The sequence below is a fragment of the Lissotriton vulgaris genome, chromosome 1_1, assembly GCF_964263255.1.
Source record: "Lissotriton vulgaris chromosome 1_1, aLisVul1.2, whole genome shotgun sequence".
Classification (NCBI taxonomy): domain Eukaryota; kingdom Metazoa; phylum Chordata; class Amphibia; order Caudata; family Salamandridae; genus Lissotriton; species Lissotriton vulgaris.
Window position 1 is genome coordinate 419,868,183 of NC_141685.1, and position 22,254 is coordinate 419,890,436.

The window sequence follows — 22,254 nt, forward strand, 5'->3', positions numbered from 1 at the left end:
AGACCTCCACTGGCTTCCCGTCAACAAAAGAATTACATTCTGCCTTCTCACCCACGCACACAAGGCCCTCTACAATCTAGGACCCGAATGCCTCAACACTCGACTATCCTTCTACAAGCCCACCCGCCAACTAAGATCGTCCAGTCAAGCCCGCGCCACTGTCCCGCGCATCCGAAAATCCACCATGGGTGGCAGATCCTTCTCCTTCCTTGCTGCCAAAACCTGGAACTCACTCCCCACTCATCTCCACCTTACTCAAAACCACATCTCCTTCAGAAAAGAACTTAAAACCTGGCTACTCGACAAATAATGATCCCCTTTCCCAAGCGCCTTGAGACCCTCTGGGTGAGCAGTGCGCTATACAAATACCTGAACTTGAACTTGAACTTGGGGTGACCGTGATGAAAAACATAGACGAATTAGTGGCAGAAAATCTAATCCCACTGGTTGTTGAAACTAAGAAAGTGCTTAATCTGAGCAACAATCTACATTTGATGCAATTTGTCTGGGACTACTCTCAACCCAGAAAGGTGCTTAAACAACTATCTCTTCCCAGGGAAAGGGGCGATTGGGTTTTCCCTAATATAACACTATATTACTGGGCTTCGGTTTTACAATATAGCACAGAATTGTTGGGGGAACATCCCATTTCGCTAACACCTGGGCACCCCTCGCCTTATCAGTTGCTATTAGGAGAGGAGGCTTATTGCTGTCTCCTGAGACAAACATTCTTTGGGTACTACAAACGAGTTAGGCTCAAACCACTAATGAGAGCTTTCTAAGTTTTCTACGAAAGCAGGACCTATGGGCTAGGGAGACTACATTTTTATTCCCCTGTTAACAAGAACTCCAATTTGCCTGATATTTTTGGGAGTTCTTATCTTCAAAACTGGTATAAAGCTGGCATAACAAAACTGGGCAATTTAACTACTACTGAAGGAACCAAGTCGTTTGCTGAGCTCAAAATCCAATACGGACTATGGGATCAATGTGCTTTCAAACACATAACCATTAGTGATTTTGTGTCGAGAAAGGTTGGTGGACACATAGGGTTTGAAAAAATAGGCCTTATTGACAAATTAAGGGCCCCAGATCCATCTTTGATTGGTTTTATCTATGCTGCATTGAACAACTAGTCAACTGACGACCTGCCCAGAATAGCAGAAAAAATAGAAAACTAAGCTGAATGTCCCACACAGTACATTTTATAATGCTTTAAAATCTGCCCAGAGCAATATACTGTCGGACAAACTACAGGCGCAGTTTTCTTTTAACATATTACTCCTAGCAGAATTTCCAAATTGGGAACATCCAAGGGGACACTATGTCCTAGGTGTTCAGAGTTTTGTGTAGATTCAGTACACATGATTGCCACCTGTCCAAAACTCAACTCTCTCCCTGTTAAAATACTCGATTTTCTTGTGAGGTTATCTCTCAGAATTTTGAATTGATCCCTATGATTGATGAGGTTAGCAAAAGTAAAGGTGGGGCACTGATTTTTGTGGCAATGACGATTTGGAGGATCTATGTTGCGACAGCCTGGATAGATGCAGATGCCCCTCTGTTCTCCCAATGGCTTGCTAGACTAGTTACGAGCCAAAAAAGGCCGTAAGGGGCAAAGGAAGGGATTAGATATTTGGGAACCTGTAATTACGTCGCTGGACCAGACCAAGCCATAGTGCTAGCTAAGTAATTTAGGCCCTTTGTCTTTATTCTTTTTTCTAACTTAAGGGTCTTTTTTGTTTGTTTATTTTTGACAGTTTAGGATTCTGCCATATTCTCCTTTCTCAACTTTTCTTCTTACAAGGAAATACATTTGTTTATCTAATGTACTATTTGTTCTTTGATGTCCTTTTTTTTGTTGTCCTCTGTTCCCTCTTTTGCAAAGTGGGCGTGTGGTGGAAGGGATCCTGGGGGGCTTGAAACCGTCTTACCTATGCAAACATCACTCAAAAAAAACATTAACATCCATTTGCTCTTGGTAAAGTTCTGGGTGAAGTTTTAAGGCCATCATCTGATCCATCAGACTTCTTGCTATAAATGCATTCAATAGCTAAAATCTTTACTGGTCAGACTGAGACTCTCGAAAACATTTATGTAAAGCAGGGAGCAAAACATAATGGTGCTAAGTATTCAGAAAGCCATAGCTTTCATCCCTTGCATGTTAGGGAGCAACACAGTGAAATGCATTTCCAAATGAAATACAACCACAAAGAGCCATGATAGTTTTATGATAAGGAAGGAACTATTTAGAGGATTTTATCAGCTATATGAAATATTGGTTATGCTTATGCCATCTCCTTGGCTTTTGCATTTGTTTACCCACGACTTGAAACAGTTGTTCAAATACATTGAGCTAGTTAAAAAATAGGAAGCAGCATAACAACATGTGGTGGTGGGTAGATGTCTGCGGCCAGCTCATGTTTTTATTTGTTCAAGCTCTGTAAGAGAGGCTGCTTATTTATTTTCAATTTATGAAGGTTACAATTTGAAAAACTGTTTTACCCTCCATCACTTGAAGAAAAAAATAGCTAAGGAACCTGAAATGTTTTGGCGAAAAATAGCAAATGATGTAAACATCACTAAGAGCATATTGTGTATATATTTTTGCCCGATTGCCTGTTATGGTATTTGTTGTCTTTCCGTCTACCCTGCACCCCTTCTTTGTGTGTTTGTGCACTCTGCACCCCTTGACATGTCCTTAGAATGTTTGGGATTGGTGGACAGTTAGGACAGACTTTTAGTTTTGTGTGTTGGGCTGCAACTGAGTTAAGTGCATTAAACATCATGACAGTGGTGTAACCAAAGTTTAAGGGGCCCACTGCAATGTATACGGAGGGGCCCCCACTCTGGATTTAATCCGGAGCTCTCAGGCCTGAGTACTGTTATGAGGGGGACCTTAGTTCGGGCCCTCTCCCGAGCTGGGGCCCGCACCACGGGGGATGCGGGGGCCTGTGTTACGCCTTGCATCATGATCCTCATCTAAGGCTCCTGTTGTTGTTACAGCCCTTAATTGGCGACAAGCCTGAGATCGCATCATGCCTCTTTGCTGTTGTTGTAGAGAATGGATTCCTGACATTAGATCTTTCACTTCCTCGACCTGCGTCTTGACAGCTTTCATGCCGATGTACCCACATACACTCTTCTCTGCATTGTCCAACATGAACCTTGCACAAGCTCCAGAAGCTTTCCCAGACATGCTCGGGTCATGTCTTTTTGACTAAACCCTAAGGTAGAGTCGCACTCATCTCCGCCAGTGTGCCACACTCTGAATGTATCCTGAAACGCAAATGAGGTACACATTGTTGCCCTGCACATGTTGGTATTGACAATGAGGATTCATTAATATCAATGAGATGATTCACAACCAAGTACTCATGTGTACTGTTAGAAATGGGGCCCGCTTGTTGGCAATGTTTTGCACCTTTGTCCAAGTAGGAACCATTGCTTCTAGTCAGGGTAAGTGAGTTACGCTCTTAGACAACCCTTCCTCACCCCCTTGGTAGTTTGGCACGAGCAGTCAGGGTTATCTCAGATGCAGTGTGCAGCATTTGTGCACACATACAGTATACAGTGAAAACACTACAAATGGACACCACACCAGTTCAGAAAAACAGATAAGCCCAATCTAACAAAAATCGACTATACATTTATCAAGGTATGACTTTTAAAAGGTAAAACAGTTCTGTCCATAGCAAACTATAGATGCAACACTTTCAACACGATTCATCAATCTCCCGTTTTGCGAGGCCCTAATAGCGAATCATAGCGATTCGCTATTAAGGACTCGCAAAACGGGATTCATGTAGGATTAGCAAAATTTATTGCGATTCCTACTGATTCCTTATTTGCGATTAGCAAATTGCTAATCGCAAATAAGGAAAACTCCCCATTCATTCCTATGGGCCAAAAGGCCCATAGGAATGAATAGGGAGTATTCCTTATTTGCAATTAGCAATTTGCTAATCGCAAATAAGATTGCGAATTGAAGGGTGCCAGGGGTGTCCAAAGGACACCCTGTAGCACCCCTCAAATGACATTTGACACAGGTGTTGCACACACACATGTCCAAAGGACATGTGTGTGTGTAACATGCAACTCAGAAAAATGCATTTAAATGCATTTTTCTGAGTTTTCGCAATTTACCACGAGGTTTGACCTCGCGGTAAATTGCGGCCAGAAATTGCGAATTCGCAAAAGAAATGTGGATGATGAATTACATTTAAGGAATCTCAAATAGAGATTCCTTAAATGTAATTCCTCGCAAAATTGCGAGATCGCAATCAGCGATTTTTGCATTTGGGATGATGAATCCCAAATGCAAAAATCGCACTCGCAAAGGGCCAGATTCTCATAATCTGGCCCTTTGCGAGCCGATTTGGCCTTGATGAATAAGGCTGAAAGTACCTTGGATGCGTCTAAATCAAAAGCAAAAACAGCAGCAGGGAAGGTGAAGCATTGGTTTCTTGCGCACAGTGAAGGTGATGCATTGGTTCCTTGCTCCAGGGGATATGATGCATCAGTTCCTTACTGCCACACATGGGAGGTGATGCGTCGGTTTCTTACTGGATAGGAGGTGATGTGTTGGTTTTTTACTGTGCGGGAAGGTGATAGGTTGGTTTCTTACTGGAGCCCGACATTGATGCAGACTTGGTGTCCAGGTGCGATGCATGGGGATTCAGGGTGCATCAGTTCTCGATGCGGCGGTGGTAGCAAATGGCACTGCATTGATCTCTCCAGCCGCGGTCCCATGAGGCATCGGTTCTTGGCATCACACAGCAGGGCTTTCGTCGGAGTCGGCAAGTGGTGATTTTTCCAGCCACAGGCTGGCGCTGTGTCAGTTTCTTCAGTGGCAAAATGGCAATGCGTGGGAAATAGGTGCTGATGCGTCACACTTATTCAGTTGCTTATCTTTTCCCAGCTCCCATCAGCAGAAACAACCTCCAGAGGCCCAACACAAGAACAGGCACCTCTTGGCAGGTCAGAACTCTCAGCAAGGAAGTTCAGGGGAGCTGGTGGTGAAATCTATGTGTCCCTTAGATTTCATAACATGAGGCAAGCTCTACTTCAAGCCCTTGGAAATCTTCTTCAGGCAGGCTACACAGCACACACAGCCAAGTCTTTGTCATGTCCTTGGCAGAAACAGCCACTGCAGGCCAACCTCAGACAGCAGACAGCAAAGAGACTGTGCTTCTCCTTCAGCTTTCCCAACTCTTCTCCTTGGCTGGTATCCCTCTTAAGTACAGAAGTATTCTGCAGTTCTGGGGTCTGGGACCCAATATTTATACTCAATTTTCTTTGTTCGCTTGTGGCAGAGAGGCTCTGTGCTCAGACCCAAAACATCTGTCCTCCATAGACAGCTTCCAAGCAGGAGGTGGAGACAGCAATGTGAAAGGCAGGACACACCTCAACCCCTCCCCCCTCCCCCCCAGGGGCTGTCTGAAAGAATGCACATCCCCAGACCCTGTCACTCCAAAGCCAGATAGTCGATCCACAAACCAGAAGAAGCACACAGGATGGCTAAGCAAGAAAAAACCCACTTTCTAAAAGTGGTATTTTCAAACACACAATATAAAAGAAATCTATTCTGAGTTCAAGCATACTAAACTCCATCTTTCTATATTGTCCCAATGGGAAGTTATAATTATAAGATGTAATAAATAAACTCCCATTTTAGCCTAGGGAACAGATAGACTTTTAATAGTGAAAAGTGAAATACACTGTATTTCACCATCAGGACAAGTCACACACATCAGTACATGTCCTGCCTTTCACATATACTACATCCTGCCCACAGGGGTACCTTGGGCCTACCTTAGGGGTGATATACATGTAATAAAAGGGGAGGTTAGGGCCTGGCAAGTGGGTGCATTTGCCAGGTCGACATGGCAGTCTGAGACCCCCTTAGAAAGACTGCTTGGGAAGGAGGCACAATCAGTGCTGCAGGCCCACTAACAGCATTTGACTTACAGGCCCTGGGCAGTACAGTGCACTATACTAAGGATTCACAGGTATGTCAAACAAGCCAATCATGGAAACACCAATCTGTATTCACAATTTACAGAGGGAGCACTTGCACTGTGGCAATGATCAGCAGTGGCAAAGTGCCCAAAGCATCTAGACGAACAAAAATGAAATCAAGCATACAGCAAAAATAAAAGAGAAAACCACTCTAAGGATGCCAGGTCTAACATGTACTCGTTGTACCAAGGCGGAGGGAACGTTACTGTCCCAGAACAACCCAATCCTCAATAATATTATCAGTATACCTAAGAGTATTACATGCCATGCTAAGGAGGTGAGGCTTAAAAAACTAGAGAGGTGGTCTTATTATGTAAATGTTGTATTAACTGATGCACAACTCAAACATGATAATTAAAGGCCTCGGTTTAGAATAAACATGCTTAGACACAAAGAGGATGAATCCAGTCAGAGTGGAGTATACAGCTGTGGATTCAACATGCATGTTGAGTCTTATAAAATATTGCCTTGCACTTAGAAAGGAATGCCATAATTGGAATCAAGGGACAATTTTGGCAAGAAAAAGGTGTTTGCAATCCAGGATGATTGTTATTGTTGATGATTGATGAACACATGAATGATTTTATCCTGTTAGTTGCCAGTCTGGATAAAATGATCAACAAAGATGCACCACTAGTTCACAAAGTACTATCATCACTAAAGAAGAATATGACAATTTTCCAAGAAAATATTTACTGTTGCTTAGCCCCATTCCACCTGGAGCCTAAGTAGGGCATAGAATTAAGCTTGAGTGTGTCTTTGAAGGCAAAATCAAGTTTGAGGGAAGAACCGCTATGGTCAATATAATTGTTGGTGGCTGGGAAGACTGAGCAGCAGACTCTTTGTAGGTTAAGTGCTTCCAATTTTAACTGTGACTGTGTCCTAGAGGAATATGAAGTTGTTTTTGCTGGAAGTTTGCTGCATTTAAAAGTTTTCCAACATTTCATCAAGCTGGAAAGAAGAAAATGCCCATCAAACAGAAATTATGCAATGTTCCAGTCTTCACACATAATGATTTTGAGGAGACATTGTACAATAGGCAGAAGGTATAAATAATTGAGCCTATCTCTGTATTTTCATGGTTTCACCGATGGTAGTGTCAAAAAGAGAACTGGAGGAATCAGACTTTGTATACATCTACATCAACTGAACTGACAAATGGTTGTGGAGAGTCAACCCGTACCCCAAATCCATTAGATGGTGGCCACGATAGGCCACGGTCTCATGGATCGCCGACTCAGCGGTGCGGCGAGCACAAGGAAGGTGGTTTTATTTATTTATTTATTTTATTTTCCCTATTCGGTTGTTTGCCATGCCCACCCCCACACCCCCTACCCCACCATGCCGCCTCACCGTGCTTACCTGCACGGGCCGCCACTGGCTTTAAACAAGGGCAATTGAAAATTGGTGGTGTTAAAACAGTTCAAAATTGTAATGCTAAAATCCAATAGCATGTATTATTTTACCATGGAGGTAGACATCAATCTATTTTTGAAGAACATTAACTTTATAAGCAAATTATATTATATTAGCAAGTATTTTAGGGCAGAGTGAACTCACATATCTATAATTATAATTTTCACAAATTAACTTTGCTTCAGTTTGGTGCAACTGATAGTTATTGTATCCATATCTTGTTCACTAACCTTGCATGTGTCAATTAGTTAGTTAAACATCAGTTTTAGTGATTTTAATCATATGCAATACTATTCAAAATCTAGCATGGGTGTTTAGAGATCAAAATATAGCATATACATTGGCCAAATGCAAAGACTTCATCTATGAGCCAAAGTGACGTGCTGACTGTAGCTTAAATGATTCGTGCTTGAGTAAAGTAACCTCTTTATTTCATAAACACTTCAAGTCCCTTAAGTTATGCAAATGTTAATTTTTACTCATAGATGAGCAAATACATTTAAAAATATGAACAAATACTCCAATTACATTCACGTTTTGACAATTGTTGATGTTACTGATCCTCTCTTTACATTCAACTCTGCTGATATTAACAACAATTAGTTTGTCACAATCCTACACATTGGAAAAATGATGCTATCCAGTGTTTCAGAAGACACAAGGGCATATTTATCAACGAGTTGCATCGCACTTGAGCCATACAATGGGGTGCGAGGGTGACGCAACTAATAAATTAGATTGATCAACCCACACATGGCCTTACGAGGCCTGATAAATCTAGGGTAATGCAATGCGGCGATTTGCGCTGTTTTGCATTACCCTAGATTTATCAGGCCACTCATGGCTACGCAGGGCGACAAGTGGCTTGATAAATCTAATTTAGTAGTTGCGTCACCCTTGCCTCCCACTGTAGGGCACAACTACTCTACCCCAGGGTCTCTAGTTGGCAGAGGTAGGTACCTTTGACCAAATAGGGACCCCTGCGCCTAGTCAGGGCAAGGGGGTATACTCCTAAAATAACCCCTGCTCACCCCCTTGGTAGTTTGGCATGAGCAACAAGTTTATCTTGGAGGCAGTGTGAAAAGCATTTGTGAACACATACAGTAACCCAGTGACGACACTACAGATGGACACCACACAAGTTGTAGTATAAAAATAAGTATTTTTATATCGACTTTACACAAGACCACAAATGACAAAAATCCACAATACTGTACTTAAAAATGGTAGAATAAGCTTAGTTCTCTTAAGATGTCAAATGCGACACTTTGAGTTCAATGTACCTTTGGATGTGTAACGCTATACAACAAAAGTGTTGCAGGGAAGGTGATGCGACAGTTCCTTACACGCATGAACGGTGATGCGCTGTGTCCCTACTGATACGTAGGGGATGCGTTGGTTCTTCTCGGCATGAGGAGGTGATGCGTCGGTTTCTTATTGCGCTTCCGTGGCGATGCGACCAGCAGCGCAGTGATGCCTTGAAGATCCGGTGCAATGAACAAAATGGCGTCTTTTCTTTAATGCAACGCGCCGGCCATGCGACGACTCAACGATTCTTCTGAGCAGCGACAGGCCCTGCGACACGCTTCCTGGTGATGCAGCGGTCTCTGATGCAACGTCGATCCTCTTCTCCGGCGATGCGAGGCGCTTCGGCGATGATGCGACAGCTGCAGCGGCGACATTCCTCTCAGCGATGGGACAACAGCGGCTGCAGCAACGACCCACTTCTCTGATGATGCAGCGGCATCTGGTGTGACGTCGATCCTCTTCTCCGGCGATGCGAGGCGCTTCTGCGTTGAGAAGCGACAGAGGCAGCAGCGGCGACACGCTTCTTCTCCGTGAGTCGCGCTTCCAGCTGCTTGAAACACGCAGAAAGAAAGACCACCACATTTGCAGGCACTTCCAAAGAACTCTTGGGGAGCTGGTGGGTGAAGTCTGTTGTCCCTGGGACTTCAGCAGGAGGCAAGCTCTATCTCAAGCCCTTGGAGATACTTCACAAGTTGAATGAAGGTAGTCAGGAAACCACTGCAGGCCAATCTCTCACGCTTAGGGATAATCTCTCCTCAGTCTCTCTGGTTCCTCTCCTCAGAAAAGGTTTCTTCTTGTTTCCCAAAAGTGATCTAAAGTCCTGGGGTCTGGGCCCCAATATTTATACTACTATTCTCTTTGTTCTCGGAAGGCAGAGAGTGTCTGTACCTAGCCCAAACCAGTTCTGGTCAGTCCTGGAGCACTTTGTTTACAGGACTCCTTCTTTCCTTTGAGAATGTGAGCCAGGGATATCAGACGCACCACAGGAGTTGGAGCCAGCATTGTGGAAGGCAGGCACAGTCCTATTCAGGTCCCAGGTGCTCTCCTCCCACCACTCTACATACAGATGGGTCTATTCAGCCCTGGGCTGACTCACCCTGTCTCCTGGAATCCCCCAGCTCCTGTCACTCAAACTCCAGACATGTAAAACACAACCTAGCAGAGGCAGGCTTGGATAGTTAGGCAAGAAAATACCTGCTTTCTAAAAGTGGTATTTTCAAACACAGAATGTTAAAACCAACTTCACTAAAAGATGTATTTTATCATTCTGAGTTCAGGCATACTGAACTCGAATTTCTACCTAGTTCCCTTAGTCAGTTAGGATTGTAAGACGTTATGATCAAACTGCCCATTCTGGCCTATGGGGAACAGCTAGCCTAGCAATAGTGAAAAAGGAAAATGGATGTAATTCACTATCAGGATGTGCCACACACATCAGGGCATGCCCTACCTTTTACTTACAATGCACCCTGCCTGTGGGCCTACCAGAGGGGTGTCTGATATGAAGAAAAGGGAAGGTTTAGGGGCTGGCAAGCACTTTCCAGTCAACATGGCAGTACCAGACTGCACAGGCTCTGCGATGGCAGGCCTGAGACACAATTTACAGGATGCTTCTGTGGGTGGCACAACCAGTGTTGCAAGCCCACCAGCAGCATTTGATTTACAAGCCCTGGGCACACGCAGTGCACTGTACTGGGTTCCGACAAGTAAACCAAACAAGCCAAACATGGAGTCACTAATCCATACATCATTTTATAATAGGGAGAGCATATGCACTTTAGCATTAATCAGCAGTGGCAAAGTGCCCAGAGTCATAAAACCAACAAAAACAGGTCAGACAAAATACAGGAGGAAGGCAAAAAATTCAGGGATGACCCTGCAAAAAGGGCTAAGTCCAACATCTTCCTTCCAGGATTCCATAATGCTCAAGGTGTTAGTGTGCAAACACTGACCTTGTCCCTGAGTCTTCAATAGTATCACCTTAACAATAGGGTATCACATTACTATCAGAAAACTAATATTGTGTTTTTCAACCAAAGATAATGATGATCACCTGTACGTGAAAAGTAAAATAAGCTTAGTTTTTAAATACAGCGCTGGAACACAAGAGTTGGCGAAAATGTCATGTAAAACCAACATTTCAATCCATCGGTAACAGCTAATACTCATAATTATATTCTGCCTATCAGAACTGGCAGACAATTTCCATAAAAAGCAACTTCTGGAGTCTTTCTGTTCCAAATATAGACAATAGAAAAAAAATGCCCAAGTACAGGCGTGTAAATTAATTGTCCGTGCACCACCTGCACAGGAATAGCCTTCCACGCTCCTCCTCATAATATGGGTTGGCCATTTTTAACAAAGCTTGGAGTTATGGGTTCCTCCAGCACAACAAGATTGAAGGTGACAGCCCTTTCATTGAACATCAGTTGATGTATTGGTCGAAAAGCTGTTTGTCATCTGCACAAATCTAATTCTCCAATCTTAACCCTGTCTGGGATTATCTCTCTATGTACTAAGTGAGGCTGTAATTTCGAATGTTCGATGATGTACTTGAGGAATCTTATCTTTGTACTTTGCAGCCATGGCTGGTGCAGGTAAGAGAGGTGGGGCAGGGTGAGGGAGGAGTCGACATACAACGACGAGGAATAATAACATATTTGAAAAAGAAAAACACATCCTTGCGTTCGCCGCATCGCTGAGTTCGGGATGCGGCGAGCACAAGGTGCGTAAAAGGGCTTGTAATTCATTGATCCTAAGAATATCTGTAAGTCCACTATCTAAAAATCCCACCAGTTTAACATTGGCAATTGCAATAAATGTTAACCTCTTTTATACGACTACCACAAGGTACAGACAGGTTCATCTATTTTATCATTTTTATATGCTTCTTTTGATGTACTCCTTAATGCATAGGCAAAGAGTATTCACGTTATTGTATGTCCTACTCTGAATTATAGAACCCACTAAGGATTTCAAATAAAAAATTATCTCTACATGAAGACCATACTAGTGAGAATATATATAGGTTTCAGACGTTTTTTTGTATTGATTTTTACATACCGATTTGATCATATTTTTATCTTTCAAAGTAATAATTGCTTTATTATATTTAGCAAGGCGTTATTGAACGTTATTTTGAGATAATATATTAGTGTTATATTGCTTTTCAGAGTTGCTTAATTCTAGGAAGAGTTCTGAAGTGTTCAAATTGTATGAGAGTCTTGCAAATGTTCCTTCTTTAGGATTCTGAGTTATGTGTAAATGTACTATTACATAAAATATACCTGTCGTTTGTGTTTCCACACAAAGGTTCAATGCCCTAATACAGGAAGAAACCCAAAATGTATTTGATCCAAAATATTTTGGTGGCCGATGCGAATATGTGTACAATGGGGAGTGGCGAGACCTGAAATATGACCCTGCGTGTGAACGCTTGTACTATGGAGATGATGAAAAATACTTTCGGAAGCCATTCAATTTTCATGTGTATCGTTTCCTAGTAAGTATTCATAAATATTTTTGACACAAAATCAAATTGTGCCGTACAACATTTAACAGTAGATGTTTCCAAAAGTTAAATATATTTTCATTGCAAAATGGGTTATGCATTGAAATTAAATACCAGCATTTGTAAAGCACACACCTACCTCCGGAGAGGTGTCCTGGCATTGGGGGCCGTCGGGAAGATTATGCGAGCTATTGTCCAGAGTCACAAGGTGATGGGCTAACCAGCTGCCGGTGACCAAAAGGTGAGCCCCTGTGTTCCAGAGTTATCCCCCCTGGCCGCTGCACCCCACCTCTTCCCTTAATTTCTATACAAGGGGGCATGAAATCCTGTACGCAATTGACATTCTATCTACCTTGTTGGGGTTGATTTATGCTGAACATGTCGATCTGCATCCAACTAATATTATTGAAACAGAGGCAAATCGTCAAGTTCGCGTAAGTTATTTTACGTGCCATTTTTAGGGTACAAAAGAAAATGTATAACAGTTAATGAGTGCCAGATGATAGAGGAAAAAGAATTGGAATAATGTAATATAGTTGCCTGATAGTTAAGTGGCATTGAGTTTGAGAGAGCAAAGAATGTCTAACACTCTACATACAAATGGTTTGTTCGAGGATAAGCTGTATTGATCACTATTATTCAGCCTGTCTGATCCCAGCAGGTACATATGGAAATGATACTGGGACGTTTTGGGCATTGAGTGGAGGGACAGTGTAAAGTGTGTGATTTAGGAGATGCCCATTGCAGTTGAGGTGGAGTAAATTTAGAGTTGCATTTCACCATTGAAGGACAGATGGGAATATATAATGAGGTCAAATGGAATGTGATAGGTGATTAAACCGATTTGCGTACAAATAGAATAGGTGATGTTAATGGTTTGAGTTTGGCTAATGTGAACATTGATCTGGGTGCGTGAACAGACTTTGAACCAAAATGTTTCTTTGCAACCGTTTAACAACAACTAAATAAAACACAATGAATAAGGGGTAAATTTGCAAAGGACTGCGCATCATTTCAGTACCACATCATTAAGATGTTCTACAATCCCAAAAAGCATCACTACAAATCTTTTGTTGTGGATAGAAGGAACCATGCCTTACAATCATATATCTTCACAGCAGAACAAATATTCTGTTGTAAAGCACAAGGAAAAGGCAAAGATAGAATATAGATAATTCATGGCAGAAAGCATATTATATTCTAATATACTTGTCAGAACCCTTTTTATTTGGCCATGGCCAAACAGGAGCTGCTGGGCCCAACTGTGGTACAAAATAAGGGGTCCCAGTGAAAAGGTATCAAAAGTACACAAGCGAACACTTTATGAATTTTTTTTTAACAATAACAAATCGCAAATAAGTACTTCAACACACTGTTATTTAATCACAATTTGCTTATTCATGTTACATATAACAGATTAATAACACAATTGTCATAGTGCCCCAGGGAAGGGAAGGGTAGGAGATGGTGTTTGTGTATGAAGGGAGGGATGTGCAAGGTAGGTCATAGTGCAAACAATAGTATCAGTACATAATTCATGAGAAACCAATACACCTGGCTTCAGAGCACTGAGCCAGTAGAATAGGGGAGCAACTAATGTTCAACAATTAAAAGAAAACCATGCTATCAACGCTAATATTTAATATTTATAATAATGGTGCGTCAACTGGTGTGTAATAGTAGCAGTCGACGTTTCGACCCCAAGACTACTGTGGTAGGTATATGTCACACCTTAATGCGGGGTCTTCATCAGGACAAAAGAGGCCCGGGGGAACACTGATTTCTCATGGAAAGTTGGGCTGTTGACCTCACAACACGGGCAGGAGAACGAAAATAGGGTACATCAAGGTATCCAAATGAAATTCCAGGGATCAATATATATTGGATCCGTTAATTCACTTGTGAATTCAAAGGTCAATAAGATGCCAATGTTGTCATCAGAGTTATATTGATTGCTGTTGTGAGACCAGGATTGGGTAACCTGCGAGAACGATTCTTTAGCGCCTTTAAGAGTACGAATTCGCCTTTTGAGGGACGGACACATCCCCTCCTGTTTTGGGCTTTCGCCAGCAAACAGCGAAGGTGTTTTCATGTGCAGTTAGAGCACGAATACCACGGCGGCGATTACAGCTTTCTTTGCAATTGGACTTGCGCAATTGAACAGCGGAGACGAGCAATTGCCGGTGCAGTTAGCGTATGAATACCGCGGCTGCGGATAATTCAACTTGATGAGGCACGGATATATCTCCTCTGACCCGTGCATTGATGGAAAACCTAGCATGGAATAACTACCTCCTATGGTGTTAAGGTCTGAGCCAGCTTTGTAAATATAACTCTGATGACCACAATGGCATTTGTATTCTTAGCAGAATATTCTATGAGAAAATAGTTTTCAAAACAGAAAAAGACCTTCAATAAGATATTTGGTTTTCAGGCCAAGGTTGTTCAAGAAATCAACATGCGGAGCGGCATATTGCAACAATTATTGAAATAATGATTTTTTCTATTTCAAACTGGATACTAACAATGGTCCTGATCGAGTATTTTTACATGATATGATACTAATTGTGTTTAGTAAAGGCTGTATTTAGTTTAACGGTGCCTTGTGCTCTATAAATATGCTTATAAAATAATTTTTAAAAAGGAGGAGGAATTAATTTTGTAATGAAGGATTATTTTCTTCTGACGAATGTAATACAGACACCTAGTGCATTCATTTTGTGAAATAGAATAACAGAGGACCCAGTAGCGTAACTAGATCTTGACCTCCCGGTGCAGTCCCGGCGATTGTCTCTCGAGGCAGCATGTAAGAGCGGGGGAGAGGTGCTGTCGGCTCCTGTGACAGCCGGGGGGGGGGGGGTCATTGCTGGCACGATTCCCATGGGGCTCCCCACCCCGCAACGGCCGCTGGTACGAGCCCTTGGGCGGTCTGCCCCCGCGCCCTTCTTGCAACGCCACTGAGAAGACACCATTTATTTTGGCAGATAGGCATTTTTTAAGATGTGTGAGACTCAAGAAATGTTACTCTAGAAAGTTCCATTTTATCATTTACTTTCAATTTACAAAGAAGAAAGAGACATTTAAGTTCACACAACAGAAAGCAAGTTCTGTAGAGGAAATATGATCTGAGAGTGAGTGATTTGCAACAGTAACTGCTAAGTGAGAGCCATATTCTAGGTAGACCTCTCAGGTGTAAGCTATGTTACAGATTCTGAAAGAGTCATTCGCTCTAAGATGCCTTCCATTGGCAAATGTGTCTGCTATTAGGAAAGATATGGGCCTAGTCAGAGGTTTACTGCCAATGCCGCTGCTTGCTGTAGAGACGACAGAAATATGCACGGGGATGAGCCAATACAAGTGTAAAAAGAATATTATTTATTTATTTTTATTAGAGAAACATGATCATACATAGAGCATAAAAACACAACACATATTAAATCTCAGTACATAAGTTCATTAATAGTATATACATATAGTAAAAAAGAATTAAACAACAAGCTTCTGGCACAATGTCTAGAGAATAATATATCAAAATATTTTGCTTATGCAAAGATTAAAAAAATATAAAATAAGAATGGATTAAAATGTGTAAGATCAAATATAGATTGCACCGAGCTAAAATATTTAGCTTGCATCACTAGGCTTGGATCAGGGCCCAAACTAGGATTTCCCCCTACTTCAATGGTAGGGGTTTGTTTAATTGCTTTGGACCTCAACCACCAAGCATACACAAGATATCTAGATAGAGTAAAAACAAGCCATTTGGTTGTATCAGATCTAAATAGACAAAGGGCATCTGAGGAACAGGAGAAAGACGGCACAGACAGACAGGAATAATCCCTTTTTTACTTAGTAGGGCATATACAGGACAGAATAAAAGATAATGATCAATAGTTTCAATAGCAGAGTTGCAGAACTGGCACATAAGAGTAGTAGTTGAATTTGTCCATTTGCTTCTAAAAACATTTAAAGGGAGAGTGCCAAATCTGAACTGTATATAAAGTGCACATGCTTGCAGTGGTTCTACATCATCCATGTACATTTCAAGATCAAATCAGCATTTATTATTTAAAAAGTGTGTTGTTAAAGTGCCTAGTACTCTGAATTCAGTGCAATCAGTAATAATGAAATTCCAATACATTGTTTTTAAATGAGAAATCATTTTTTTTGTTATTGAGCGCAGGTCATCCCACAGATTGCCCAACCCTATTTTAGAGAGCCACCCCTTAACTTTTTCAAACCACGCCAAAAGACCTGATTTCCTTTGGAGAGATAATAATTCTTCCACAGCATCTTTTACGGGTACTTGGGAGTTGCTGGCCCAGAGTCTCACTCAGAACATAAGCACCTTCAGGACAGCACAGTGAGAGATGGATTTAAGCCCTAGGCAAAGACGTAGTGGCAGTAAGGAAGTGTTCTTTTGAATATTTATATCACTTAAAAATGTATTTTCAGCAACTTCTAATCGTTTGGTATCCTCAAGACCCCAAAGTTCTGCTCCGTAGAGTGCTGCACCCAGGCCTTTGGCCCTATGAATTCTAATACGGGGGAAATAGGGTTGAGCATTTAACTCTTTTCACTGTTGCACAGTCTAGTTGTTGGAGTGTCAAAACACTTTTCAAGATTTGGGGGGACCATGCCAGGTTGTCACTAATTCTAATGCCTAGGTAATCAAAGGTCTTATCCTGTTCTAATAATTGGACTTCCAACACCACTTTCCCCTTGGCAGATTGATAGGGGTTGAAAACCATTTACTTGGTTTTCATACAATTAAATTTCAAGCCGCAGGATTTGCATGCTTTTGAAAATCTGGATACCCATTGGAGTTTTAGATATTAGTAATTTATCATCGGCAAACAAAATTGATGGTATTTGCTTGCCTCCCAGTTTTGGTGGGTCACCTCCACAGTCATACAGCTCATGTATTAACTCATTCATAAATAAGGTAAACAAAGTTGGGGCCAACACACACCCCTGGCGCACTCCTTTCCCAATTAAAATATTTTCGGACAACTTCTTAATTCCATCTGACTCTGGCATAATTATCGTGGTGTAGCCTGGTTAAAAGATGAAGTAGGGCAGGGGAAAGACCCATGTCTCTCAGAGCAGACCAGAGCCTAGTGCGATCGATAGAATCAAAAGTGGTTTTGAGGTCAACAAACACTACATAGAGGTGGCATTTCTTGACTTTAACCTCTTTCCAAATGAGCATTAGGTAACAAAACACTTGGTCTAGGGTGCTGGTAGCAGCTCTGAACCCCGCCTTCAAGTGTGAAAGTATATTGTTGTTCTCTGCCCAATTTTGGAGACAAGTTAAAATTAGTTTGCAAAATGTTTTGGGGGAAACATCTATAAGACTGATGGGCCTGTAATTAGCAGGGTCGCATTTGTCCCCTTTTTAAAATATTGGGATTATTTTGGCTCCCTTCCACGAGCCTGGGATAGCACCACCACGAGTAATGGCATTTAAAACTAGGTGGAGCAGAGGGCCCCATATATTGGGTTCCAATATATATAGATCTCCGGGGAGTCTGTTTAGCCATGGGGCTTTGCCATTTTGAAGAGAAGTAATTGCATTCTTAACTTCCATAAGGGAAAAGCTCACTTCCTCAATTCCAACAGACACATCATTACAATCCCTGGGTTCCTCCCCTACAGCACCCACAGCCTCGACGCTCTTCTTGGAGTATAGTGTGAGAAAATACTCTTCCCAAATATGGAGCTGTAGGTGAAAATCATTCTCAGTGACCTGGCGAATTACCCCCTTAGAAAAAAGATGCCAGAATAGCCGGCTATCCTTTAGCCTGGAGGCCTCCACTAAGGTACGCCAATTCTCTATTTCCCAGTTACGGTTGGCTTCCCTTTGAATGCTCTTATAAGACTTCCTTTTGTTGCACATCTTGGGCCTCATCCCCTCCTTTACTGCCTCCCTCAATTCCTTATTATACCATGCAGCATTGTTACGTGTTCGCAGGAGTGATCCTCCCTGGCTTCTAAAATAGGGCAAGATATTATTCGAGAGATCTTGGTAGTTGGCTAAAATAGAGTCATCATTTATGGTGGAGTTAGACATCTTCACAAAAAGAAGCGTCAGCTCTTTATAAACTTCAGGGAGAATCTTACAATCAGCGACAACATTATCCCACTTACATTTCCTATTGTTGTTAGTTGTTACTACCTGAGCCTTTGTTGGATTTTGCTTGGTCTTTAAAACCGGTAACCCAGAGAAGCTTAAAAGTAAGATATTCTGGTCGCTATCATTTTGGTTAAGAATGACCATTGTAGGAGAGTAGGGTCTGCTTCCTATGGTCACCCCCACTTTTTGCTGTGATTTTCTGGTTTTTCGACTTTAGTGTGGCTGTGGGCCTGCTAATCAGACCCACAGCCCAGCTGTTCTCTCTCTAAATTGATGCCAGGTACTTTAGGTACATACCTGATTGGGTATTGGGTCACCTTTGTGAGCCCCTGTTTAGTGTACCATAGGTACCCAGGGCATAGGTGCATCCAAGGCCTACCAGGGGCTGCAGCATGTATTATGCCACCCCTGGCTGGCCATCCAAACTGACACCACAGGCTGATCACTCAGCTTGGGTAAGGTGGTGTAATCACCCCTTACTTAGATATATACTTAGATATAGTATATCTATATCTACCTTATATATAGACACATATGCATCTATAAGTCACTCCTATGGTAGGCCTCGACAATCCTGGAGGCAGAGTCCTTGGTTTTATGTGAGAGGGTGCACTAGCATGAGCTGAGCTCCTCTGCAGCTTTCAGAACCATCTCCTTATAGCTGTTCTATGATATAGCCATACCATATTCTCTTAACTGCATTATAATCCTCGCGGTTAATGCTAACTTTGGTTTGGCTTTATCAAAACATGTTGTAAAAGGTGTCAAACACTTTGGAATACTATCCCCCGCCAATTATGTTACTGCTTTACCCGGTTAAATTTAAACAGAGTCCCAGCATCACAAAATGGATGCTGCTGCCACAGACACAAGTCTGACCTCCTGCTGCTGGGAGAAACTCCAGCAACGGAGGCCTGGACAATAGGTTTCCTGTTGAGGGAGGTGCCAGCACCTCCCCAGACAGCCTGTAGTGTATTGGGGCAGGGTGGGTTGAATGGAAAGATGCTTTTCCAGACACTGCCTGGGGCACACAAGGTGCTCCATGCATAGCCCGGTTCAAACCAGTTGCTGGGGCACTCCAGCCCCACTCTGGCGTGAAACTGGACAAAGGGAAAGGGGTGTAACCACCCCCTTCCCAGGTCCACCCATAGGAGTGACCTGGCAGGTAATCCAGCCCATTTTCTTAGTATAAGTATAGGAGCTGTGTCCACAGACTTTAAATTATTCTGGAACGAAACTCTGATATGAAACTCTTGGACCTTCGATGTTTTATTTTGACTAGAAGACTGAAGACATCTCCCTTGTGGTCAAGGAGTGACCACCCTGTGCAAACAGGCACCACCAGTAACTTGCGGGTATGCTTTGTCGATGCTTCCGCTGGATCCCAAAGACTCAGCAACACAGGAACTAGACTCTCAGACTTCTCTGACTCCGACCCACATCCACAGCAAAGCTGAGACCCGTGGCGGACACGAGAGACGTGGGACCGACACCCTGGACATTCTGCATTTTGCTAACAGCACAACTACTGAGGCACCCTCGCAGTTGTGCATTGGGGTATGAGAATCCCCAGACCCGAGCGCCATTTGCACCGAAGCTCAGCCCTCCACACTCTACGAGTGTTGCGTGGGGCTGCTCTTGCATTTCAGCTCAACGCATCTTCCCGGTTGCTAGCCCACTGGCTAGTGAGCCCCCTGAAGACAAACCTTTGAAACCAAACTGCTTTCTTAATTGCTCCAGGCTTGGTCTAGCTTCCCTGCAAAGGAGAAGCTCCTCAGACCTTGCTGGTCTGACCCAAAGCCAATCTTTACTTCCTGGATGGATTGCGGTTGCCAAGGCTTGTTGGGTCCAATCCGGACACCAACACCGCAGTCCACTAAATCCTTTGTGGGCAGTTTGATTCCAGCTCCTGGTTGTCATCGACACCTCCTGGTCCTCGTGGCTGCAGAGACAAGCTTCACCTCTTCACCTGATATCATCGCAACATCGCCTGGTTCCTTCCTGGTCACTGGCTAGTGACCCAGACTCTGTCCCCTCTGCTTTCAGGTTCTTCACATCACCGATCCACCCTTGGATCCACCCGGACACTTTTCCTCTGGTCGCCTGCAGAACTTCTTTGCAGATCTCCATAGAAAACAACAATGAAACCCGACACGAAAAGACACCTATGTACCCGGCTTCCCTGGGTGAGGTAAAATGAGTACTCCGGTGCTCCCGTGGGTCTTGACTCTCGAAGTGTCCTTGTTTAAAGGGGTTTTACCGTAGTCTATCCGGAAGTGTCCTTAAACAGTAACTTTGTAACTTCTTCATTCTCCATTATAAGTCAATGGTAACTCGCGACTGTGTTTAGACACTGCACGCGTCTCTCGTGGGTCTCCTACTTCCTAACCTTTAGTTGTTTAGTGTAGCCCCAGCGATTCCCTAGGCACTAGGCCTATTCACTATTTCTGAAGTGGTTCTTATACCACTTACTTAGTATGTGGTTTGTGAGGTCCCTAGGGCATAACTGTATTTGTGCAACTTATCGTATGCTAATTGAGTAACTTGTGATGTACTTCGATTTCTGACCTCAAAAAGAGTGCAGAGGGGTTGTGTTAGAAATAAATACATATATATTTGATATATGCCTGGTGTGGTGTCCTTTCAATTGGTATTCAAGGGATTATAATTGGTAAAACAGCTTGCTTCACATGCTCTCTGAAGTCTTAGCCTAAGACTGCTGGTCCATGCTACCACTAGGATAGCTTGTCTATAAGGTTGACTTTACAATCACCATCAATAAGGGTCGTTTAGACTGGTGCAAGAATAGTGGACATCATATGCCAGGCTAACTTCTCACAACCATATTGCTTACTTGTGGCCAGAGATCAAGAACAACCAAGATATAATCTATTCTGCTTCTAGTGTCCCCCCCTCTTAAAAGTGTAATCTGCACAAGTATCTGAACTAGTCCTCCTGTTACGTGCACCCCCTGAGCAAGAGTCAATGATAAGATTTGCTGCGCTACACTGGTGCATCTTTTGAGTGTTGGAGTTTTGAGCTTTTAAATGCCTCTAGCTTCTTCCTCGTCCAGAACTATTTCCTGCACATAATCCACAGGCTCATACGCTGTGTTAAAATCTCCAGTTATGATGAGGGGGCATTCTTTATTATCGGTTTCAAGGAAATTAATTGACATTGACATAGTGTATGAGGTTTGTGGGGGCTTTTGAACCTATCATAGATGTTAAAAATCCTGACATGGGTATCCCTTTAAGCGAGGCTAAATCAAAGGCCAGAATCTCCTGGGAGTCTATGTTGAGGCACTTTATTTTACAAGAGAGTGTTGTTTTAACCCAAATCAGCATTCCTCCCACAGGTCTACCAGATGATGATTGTTTTGCTTTTATGCTAAAAGAGGAGAAACCAACCCTGTGGATCGGTTCGGTAGCCCAGGTGTTAGACCTGAGCTGTAAGGCCCGCCATGCCTGTTGATTGTCTCCTGGGCAATGATTTGGAAGACTCCCCTTGGGCTAAGGTGGAGCGAGAGACACATTTGAAAATTTTGGGTGTGCCAGAGTGGGTGTGTGCAACCACTCGTTCGATGACAGCAAGTAAGGGTGTTGATGGGGTCCCGGAGCCTGAAAGTATGGCCCAGGACCCAGCTGTGAAGAGAAGAGGCAGGGGCGCGGGAAACCGGCCCCCACCATTCCCGTGGTCCAGGAGGAGGTAGACCCTGAGGGGGATGCCCCGGAGCCCACATGGGAACAAGTGGCTGAACTGGGAGACCTGCCCGAGCTGACCCACTGGCAGCAGGATGGTGGTCCCTCCAGGGAAGAATTTTGTGCAGAACAGAAAGTGTGCCCTTTTCTTGTGGGTATGA

The 22,254-nt window shown here is 43.0% G+C and overlaps 1 protein-coding gene across 2 annotated transcripts in view; it reads left to right on the top strand.

The window, feature by feature from the left end:
• Nucleotides 1-22,254, top strand: part of C8A (complement C8 alpha chain) — a 379,675-nt gene that overhangs the window by 122,078 nt on the left and 235,343 nt on the right. For both annotated transcript variants that reach the window (XM_086952763.1, XM_086952774.1), the window contains one exon: nucleotides 12,058-12,247. In XM_086952763.1, the coding sequence (XP_086808889.1) occupies nucleotides 12,058-12,247 (190 nt within the window). The remainder of the gene's footprint in view (nucleotides 1-12,057; nucleotides 12,248-22,254) is intronic.